A 9,622-nucleotide genomic window follows, 5' to 3' on the forward strand; every position below is an offset into this window, starting at 1 on the left:
CGCTAGTTTTAAAATTTTTTTCGAAACTTATGTATTACAACGAGTTAATAAGAAATGAATGTTTGAAAATCATTAGTTTTTAAGTTATAGCCTTACAAAGTTCACAATTTTCAGTGTTTTACGCATTCGTACAACTCAATACACCTGCTTGAAACTTTTCTGTTGGAAGTCTGAATTTGGCAGCCAGACTAGTTTTAAATTTATGGTCAAATGAATTTTTTGAAATTTTCACATACATCCGGCGTGGTCACTTTCTCGCTCGAACAATTAAAATCGAATACATCCCTCGACTTGTTATGTAAAAACACCATAGGTGATTATCAGAATTATTTGCGTCATAATTTATAAAAGTTGATTTATCTAGGTTTCAAAAAAAAAATTTTAATACGCTAAACTTAACAAATATTTTGTTTATAAAAAAAATTCCACACCTCCCAACCCCAATCCATAATTATTGAACATGCCACTGCCTTCGTTTATGATTGAAAAATTGAAAATATTATTTTTATATTTTTTTATTTTTAATATAATTTTTTAGTTAAAATTCTAAAAAAATGTTAATGAATACAAATGTAAATAATTCCGGTCTCTAGTGATGAGGCACAAAAAGGAAAAAGAAGAACTTAATATAAATACTACATACAAACAAATCATTATTATAATAAATTCAATACATTCATTGTTCTGAGGCTCAGAATTTAAAATGGGATTCAAAAATGTCCATGGTAGTCGGATAAAACATATATCTAGGAATTCTTGCTTCTTGGTAAATGACAATATGATACTTGTTTAGGCTCCAATGATTTTTATTTGATAAGCACAACAGTCAACAGTGTATTATTTATTTTAACCCGAGTCCTGTCACTACTTATTAGTATTTAGTTATTGAGTTCAATTTACTATTTTATATAACTATACGCGGCAACTGTAAAGCTTTGTTGTCAGTTGCTATAATAGGAAAATATTGACCCTTGTAAGTTGTCAGCTCTAATAGGCTATGAATAAGTATACCGTAGCTCGCTTGCAGGACCGTGTTTTGACAATTTGCGCCCCGGGGCAACATATTTCAGCTGCCCCCTGGCCCCTATACCCCCACACTCCCTCAAAAAAAAAAATGCTATTTCTTAAAATGTAAGGTGTAACTATTTTGTTGTATACAATTTTGGTCCACAGAAAATTGAACCAACTACATAAACATAATAGTATGCTACTCTCACTAATATAATATTGGCGAATTAAATGTATATACCTACAATATATATACACTAAATCTAATATTATATTCATATGTGCGTGATATATTATTGTAAAAGATATTATGAATAATAATTATGATCATAAAAATTTAAAAAATATAATATAATAAATTTCTCTATAGACTATAAATATTAATATTCCTTCAATTGTAGTTATTTCTATATATAGGAAAACCAATGTTAAATAAAGAAAATATATAGTTTTAAGTAAATAATGTATTATTTATTATTAAGTATTGTATTTTTTATTAATAGTTATAATCTAAATAGGTATATAAATAAATTTATATTTTCCCCTTGACTGAAGGTTTGAAAATAAAGTTATCATTTCTTCGAAATCTGTTTCACTGGTTATATCCGATTCTATTGTCAATAAAGCCAACGCAGAACACCTTTCTTGATTCATTGTTGACCTTAAATAATTTTTTACTCGTTTCAGAACAGAAAACGAACGTTCCACTAACAGTTAGTAGATTCCGTTGATAATAAAATATACGTGGGGCAATTTCTACGTATGGATACAAAATTATGAAATTGTTACTTCTTATCCATAACAAGAGTTCCAAAATAATTTGAGTATTATTGTCAGAAGTCCCTAATCTATGGACGTGCCCTTGTAGCTGGACCACCTCACTAGCCAAACTTATATTGAAGTCATTTGGATAAGCTTCACTTAATTCCTTAGCACTTTAACGAATTTCATTAATTTAATGAAAAAAGGAAAATTTTTTCACCAAATTATCATATGCAAACTTACGTTTTTGTAACTCTGTAAATATTATCTAGTATAAAAAAATATGTCATTACAATAAAATTTTCTCGACGAGATAATGTTACTTCATTGGATCTGGTTTCGCCATGTGGTAACTTTCGTCTTCTTTTGCGTTTCTCATTTTCTTTATAATCACTTAATCCAGACAAATCTTTAGCAGAATTTTCATAATACCATAAATCTATTTCTATTCCGAGCCGATTTAACATAATATATTGTTGAATCATAAAATCCCAATTTTATTCCTTTTCGAGCTATAATAATGTTTTTAATTGAAGGGTAAAATAATAATTAAAATTATGTAAAAGTATTCATTTTATTCCCACAATTTATATTCCATAATAATTTATCAATATAAATTTGCCCCCCCCTAAATGGAATAAACAATTTGCCGCTCCGGGCAACAAGGTACACTTGCCCCCCCCCCCCCCTAAATTGTTGAAAATGAATTAAAATTTTATTTTTATTTTGTCCAGTCTAATGATTTCAGACTTTTACGTGAGGTATTTCAAAATGTTTGTACAACTCCAACTTTTCAACTTTTCTAGTAGAAAAAATGCTCTGATCATAAACTTCGATAGTTCGATAGAGATTTTTGGAATGAAATTGGATCAAGTTGGTTGTTGGTACATTTGGGAGATTTAAATTTAAAATTATCATTACTTTTTGAAATAATTAGGAAAAACAAAAATAAATAAATGAAAATTTGTTAAAATTGTTTGCTAACCTTGGTTTTTGAACCGTCTCCGCTTGGATTGTATATTTGATTAATTTTAGTTTTTCTTCTAAAAAATGTCAATAAAAATTATTCGTTCAGTCAAAAAAGCTAAGAAATGTAATATGAGGTTGCTCATAATTTTTTTTCATAGCTGCCAATTTAAAAATATTAACGATAGGTACTTATAGCCACATGAGCACGATAACGGCATAAACGATAGTTTTTATAAGCGTTTAAAAATCAAATTTCGACAAAACCACAATTAATTTGTAGTTAAAAATGTATAAAATATAAAATAAGTATAGCTAAGACTTGAAAATTTAATACATGAGTACAAGACCTTTCATAGAAGTGGTTCATCAGTTCATACTTTTACCAAAAAAGTACTTCATTTTTGGAAAATTAGTAGGTATATTCACATAATAAAATATATTTATCAAATATGAAATAAGTACATAAATTCAAAGCGTTGGTTTAGGTACATGCTTTTTTTGGTTACTTTATTATTTTATAGGGAGGCATGTCCACCCTTGGCCCTTGGCCACCATGAGTTGCCTCGGTTCTTTAAAGGAAAACACACGCTGTGGTGTCCGATAATTCTAAAATAAAAATGTGCAAATTTCAAGTGGTTACGAATATTCGTTTTTGAATTACAGCAAAAAATGAAAATCGTTCGAAGAGAATTCGTTAATTTAGGGGTGAATATTCAATGTGAAGATCGACAAAATCATTTGAACCATTCCAGCGCTCATATTATAAAAAAATAATTTGACCTTCCGGTAAACTTTTTTTTTGGTTATAGACAGATAAACATATGAAGAATCTGCTATTGAATTTTCAAATCTTAGATATTATATTACAAAAAAACTTTAATGAATGTCTAACTCAAAGTAATTTGCAAATTTTTGTGATTATGACGAATTTTATCAAGTTTTACTTGAGACGGCCATAACAAATTATTTTTAAGTTACGCTCAACTTTATTATTTTTAATTACACTAATAACAACTTATGAGAATCCTTGTATTAAAGTTTCAATTCTTTTGATTTGAGCAAAAACATTTTTATGGACAATAAATAAATAAAACTAAAAATCGAACATTTCTTATGCCTATACATTTTGAAAAATTTATCATGTACAGAAATTGCAAATAAAAATATTAGGTAAAAATTATCATGGACAGTACTACAGTCTACAATAGTATCTACGGTTATTCTTTTTTGAGTAATGTCATTATGTCAAAAATATATAATCGATTTTGTCAAAAACTGGATTATTAAAAATAAATAAAAATACACATACGACAATACATAACAATTTTAAATAATTTTGATAATTATTAAGTTAAATCTTTTACTTTAAATAAAAATATAATTTATTGTGTATTAAAATATATGTAAATTGTACAATGTACAAACTACATAGATAAGTACCTACTTATAATTAATGTATATCTATGTTAAACTTATAAACGTTAAAAATGCTAGAAATTCGTTCATTTATTCCGGTATACAAAAATAATTACACCGGTATCTTTTAGTTTATACCGGTACCTAGGTATATCAAGAAATTTTTAGGTACAAAATAATAATTACCAATAATATCCCCTCCGGCCTCCATATTTAATTTTAGTTATCACTTAATTAGTATTAAAACTAATAACAGATAACGTGTTTACATGTTGTATACATTTTGAATTTTTATATGAATAAATAATAACTAAATTAAAAAAAATTAAAATGAATAACTTGCAAATGCAAATATTTCAAGATTTTGTTCTAACAAAAAATCAAACCGGAAATAACATTATACGTGCGTTTACTCATAAAAAAAAAAATACTACATGGTAAGCAATAAGCATACCTTTTTAAAAATAATAATATAATTCAATACCTACTTTATCAATGCAACTTAGGTATTATAAACATATTTTTATAAATATATTCATTGTATTAGATGTATTAGTATCTAATGTACTTGATGATGATGATGATGATGATGATGATGACGATATACTCCTTAATTATCGACAGACAAAGAGCAAAATTTTAAACTTTGTAGAGACCACTGTAGTGTCTTTCTCAGATTGTGAGTTCAAAGCACATTTTCGGTTGAGTAGAACTACCATTGAGGTAAACAGTTTGAAAATATTTAAGCAATTGTTGGTATAATTAATACGTTTAATTTGTATGAATTAGATTTTATTACAACATTTAAGTTTGCCCTTGGAAAGGTATAAAATGGAGATACCTGTTGACAAACAAGTGTTAGTTTTTGTCTGGTATATGGCTAATTGTGAAACTCATCGGTTTGTATAAACATATAAAAATATATAATATTTACATTTTAAATATATTAAACATCCTCTAAAAAAATTATACTTTTTGTTTATTTTAATATACTAGACAAATAGGAAATCGATTTGACATTGCTGAAAGCACGAGCTATAAAATTGTTATTCATTGCTTAACAGAAATTAATAATTTGTCTGGAAACTTTATACAATGGCCTACAAACCATAAGGCACAAACCGTTGTACAAAAATTTAATAGTTTAAGAGGAGAACATTCTTTTCCGGGTGTTTTTGGTGCCATTGACGGATGTCATATTTCGATTCTTGCTCCATGGGAGAAGAGAACAAAAATGCCGAAGTTAAATAGAACTATGTTCTATAATCGGAAACAAGTTCCTACCGTCTTGCTACTAGTGAGAGAAAATTAATTTAGTATTTTACTAAATTATATTAAATCATTGAATTATAACATACTTTTGATGTATAAACACTATTTTATTCCAGGGCATTGTTGACAGTGATTTAAAATTCATTGATTGTTTTGCTGGTTGGCCAGGTTCATCACACGATGCAAGAGTGTTTAGACGTAGTATAATTGGTGAAAAACTATTAAGCCAACCTTGTGTAATATTACCACCAGGGTGTCATATTTTGGGTGATGGCGCATATCCACTAACCAGTACTTTGATGGTTCCATTTAAGGATAATGGACATCTAAGTGATAGCCAATTAAAATTTAATAAGTGTCTCAGTAGTTCCAGAGTAGTGATTGAACAAGCATTTGGAAAATTAATCGGAAGATTTCGAAAACTGAAGTATTTTATTATAATAACATGAATAGCATAAATTAAACTAACTAATATATTTTTTTAAGGCACATGGATATATATCATAAAGAAAATTGTAGTAAAGTTATCACTGCAGCATGTTTTTTACACAATTTATGCATTGATAACTCCGATGATTTCAATTCAACCGAGATCTACACGTCTGAGATGGAGGATGGTAACCACCATGAAGATGATAGTTTAAGTGGAAATGTCAAGAGACAAGAATTATGTCAACAGCTGTCTTTGATTTTATAATATTAAAACATGTAACATTTTATTTATGAACAAAATATGTATTATACATAATTAAACTTTAACTGTAATTTAATACTATTTTTATAAAATAAATCTTTCAAGTTTAACAGTTTTAGGAGATTACACTGTCTTATTCCTTTAGTAACTAATAACCTTAAAGTTAATTGCAAACAGTTTTATAATGATGTGGTGTTAAAACATTTTAATTAAAAACAAAACATTATAATATACACATAATTCAAATTTAGTAGTACTTTAATATTATTTTTATAAATAAACTTTTTCAAATTTAACAGTTATAGGAGATCACACTTATTCCTTTAGTAACTAATTAGTAATAACCTTATACTTAATTAAAAACAGTTGTGAGACCGGCATTTGTAAATCATTTTTTTTTTTAGAACTAATGGTAGTTATTGTTTATTGAACATCTGTTTAAAAACTTCTAACTTTTGAAGTTCAATATTATTAGCATCTTCAAGTTTGGAAACAAGATGCCTTTGAATCGCTATCATTTCTTCCTCTCTTTTTTCCATCTTATCTAGGCTATTTAATATGAAAAATTATTAAATTAAGTAGCTGCATTACATTATGAAAACAAAATTATATACCGATTATGTAATTCGTTTGCATTCCTCAAAGCTAAATTTATTTGTTCTGTTTTTTGTTCTTGGTACTTTTGGAACCATCCTGGGGATTTTCCTTTGACCGAGCTCAATGGTAGAATTTCAGGGGAGGATTTTGGTGTAGTTGATGGTAATTCTGCATACCGTGGTGAAATAGCTACAGATGTTGAAGCGTTAAGTTGTCTAGTAGGTGTTGATTCTACATACTGTGATAAAGTTTCTTCACAAGTAGATGACTCTTTTAATATGTCTAGAAATTAAGCAAGGAATAAATAAAATAATAAACTAAACTATTCCTGAACATAAATGAATAAATCATTTTTTGTTTTTACTTCTAGGAAGCGACATAGCTTGTTTTTTCCCAATTGGCTCTATTGCTTCCTCCATTTGCTTATAGAATTTCCATTTAATAGCACTACCACCAGTTTTTTTACTTGCATCATGCACCTTTCGAAACTGGTTTAGCAATCCTCTCCACTTATCATCACAATTAGTAGCTGTAAAGTTTGTGTAGCCCTGTTTATGCAAAACTTTTGCTATTTTTTCCCACAGATTGTTCTTTTGTCCCTTTTTTTTGGCATACATAAATTCTTTGCTGAGCTTGGTACGTTCAGCTATTAGCTGCTTTATGACTTGTTCAGTCCATGTACCTATACCAAAAAACTTGTTAAATATTTATATACATGGTATGGTACTATGGTACACCTAATGTATAGGCAAAAGACAAGTTAAAACCCAATGTTGTGTATATGCTAACCCCCGAACAATAGTTTTACAATGTCCCACCAGATTGTTTTGAAGGTTTCTTTTGTTCAGTAAACAATACAATATTCTCTTCCCCATCTTCATGAATTGTATCTTCATAATTGTTTGTCTGATTATAAATACTATTATTCTCCATACTATCATCTTCAACATCGCTGACTTCAATTTCTATATTAAAAGTTAAACAAACAAATTTACTAAGGTTATTTATCACTAAGGATAGGGATTTCTAGGAGTTTGCATGTTTTTTAATAATCATTAAGAAAATAGCTAAGTAATATAGACGTTTGGTTCATAGCATTGCGAATTTATATTTAAAAATGTTAGTTGCATATTTTGCATATTTGATTATTTTTCATATGATATATAATTTATATTGTAATCACCGATATAATCAATAAGTTGGTCTAATATATAATACAAATATACAAGTTGGTCTAAAGTCATTAGAGATGATGAATTGAGAAAGTGTTCAAATTATTCGCTTTTTAAATTTAAACTAAAAAATTGGTTTTATGTTAATCTGTAAAAGTATTGTATAATTCAAAACTATAAATAATTTATTATTTATGAAAAGTATTATACTTAAAAACTTATTTTATTAAACAGCTTAATTATTAAAATTTATTTTTTCAATGTTTAATTATTTTATAAATCATGATTATTACTAATTTTACTATACTCATAAGTTATAATGTATTCTTTATAATATATCATATCAAATCGTGAATTTTTATTTCTTTATTTTAAATTTAATATAATATAATAACATCTAGATTAGTATTCTTGCTCTACGAGCAGAGGTATTACCTCAGCGTAGAGCAAAGCTAGTAAATTCATATGTTAACCATACACTTTGTACACATTAATCAACTACTAGCAATAAATTAAAATTATTATTATTATTATATAGGCAAGTTATATTTTATTCTACTTACCTTCCATAAAGGAACTAAATAAATTATTCATATTTTAATAGATATGGGTATTGCTGTACTGGCAGTTGGCAATATAAAATAGGAATAAATTGGTTAAAAAAATAAATGTAGTAATTACTAGTTAATCATAAATACTTAGTTAAGTAGTTAAGTTATGATGACCTAATGAATTTAGTAATTAATCATTAATTCTATAAAATATGTTATAACTATAAAATATGTTATCATAATATTACATGATAAGAGTTGTGATAAATTGTGATATGAAAAAGGAGAAATTAAGAAATGAGGAGGGATCAAACATTTATACCGGTACAACTGTTTTGACCCAGCTCGCGAGGTGGGTCAGAAATATTACACCGGTATAACAAATATTTTAAACCGGTATTGCAAAAAAATGTCTTTGCTTTATACCGGTATTCATTTTAAGGGGAAATTTATACCGGTATGGACCAACGAATTTCTAGCATATATCAACTATTAAGGAACCGTTAGGTATATTTAATAATAATATATAAATTATTATTTTATAATAAATATTATTTACTTGTTTAATTGATTTGCTGAAAGCTCTTCATTTATTTTAAGTTTAATTTTAAGAGTAGCATTAAAGGTGTATTCAGTTAATTTAACTAAAATAAGAATATTATGTTCTGAGCACCACATAACATTTTTTTTTTTTCATAGAAACCAATTGAAAAAAATTAAGATTTTCATAAAAAGTATGTGTCAATTTAGTACCTACGTATTATGGAATTTAACATACTTAATAGTTAATAGTCATGTATGTTTTAATTTGTATATTTTTGTTATTCAGTTTTAACTTTTAAACTGTCTATTTTAACATTGTTAAATAGTTAATATATTTTATGCTAAATGGTCAAAATTATTTTTTAAGGGTACTGAGTGGAGCCAAGAATTTATTGATTTTATTATGATGTGCGATTTAGTTTGTTATACTTCGTAGGTACCCGACATTTCTAGTAATAATTCAACTCATATTATCAGTATTGATTTATATAGATATAAAATAAAACAAATACTAAAAAAGGCTGGCCAGTTGGTAGCCACTCTTATTGATATTTGAATGGCCGTTGAAATGGATGTGTTGAATATAGGATCTGATATTAAATCATTGTAACCCATATGTACCTATATGAAAAACGGTT

The 9,622-nt window shown here is 27.1% G+C and overlaps 2 protein-coding genes across 2 annotated transcripts; one reads left to right on the plus strand and one right to left on the minus strand.

Moving 5' to 3' along the window:
* The first annotated feature begins 4,391 nt into the window (after positions 1–4,391).
* On the plus strand, positions 4,392–5,482 carry LOC103309930. The gene is made up of 4 exons (XM_029491984.1): positions 4,392–4,592; positions 4,703–4,878; positions 4,945–5,054; positions 5,152–5,482. The coding sequence occupies exons 3-4, from the start codon at positions 4,987–4,989 to the stop codon at positions 5,465–5,467; spliced, it is 384 nt and encodes a 127-aa protein (XP_029347844.1). The 5' UTR covers positions 4,392–4,592; positions 4,703–4,878; positions 4,945–4,986; the 3' UTR covers positions 5,468–5,482.
* An 872-nt stretch (positions 5,483–6,354) lies between these two features.
* On the minus strand, positions 6,355–8,667 carry LOC100568999 (trihelix transcription factor GT-4-like). The gene is made up of 5 exons (XM_016805690.2): positions 8,454–8,667; positions 7,537–7,683; positions 7,083–7,400; positions 6,736–7,000; positions 6,355–6,670 (listed from the first exon to the last, which is right to left on the minus strand). The coding sequence occupies exons 1-5, from the start codon at positions 8,482–8,484 to the stop codon at positions 6,538–6,540; spliced, it is 894 nt and encodes a 297-aa protein (XP_016661179.2). The 5' UTR covers positions 8,485–8,667; the 3' UTR covers positions 6,355–6,537.
* Positions 8,668–9,622: the final 955 nt, after the last annotated feature.

Source organism: Acyrthosiphon pisum, unplaced genomic scaffold (genome assembly GCF_005508785.2).
Source record: "Acyrthosiphon pisum isolate AL4f unplaced genomic scaffold, pea_aphid_22Mar2018_4r6ur Scaffold_20508;HRSCAF=21239, whole genome shotgun sequence".
Lineage (NCBI taxonomy): Eukaryota > Metazoa > Arthropoda > Insecta > Hemiptera > Aphididae > Acyrthosiphon > Acyrthosiphon pisum.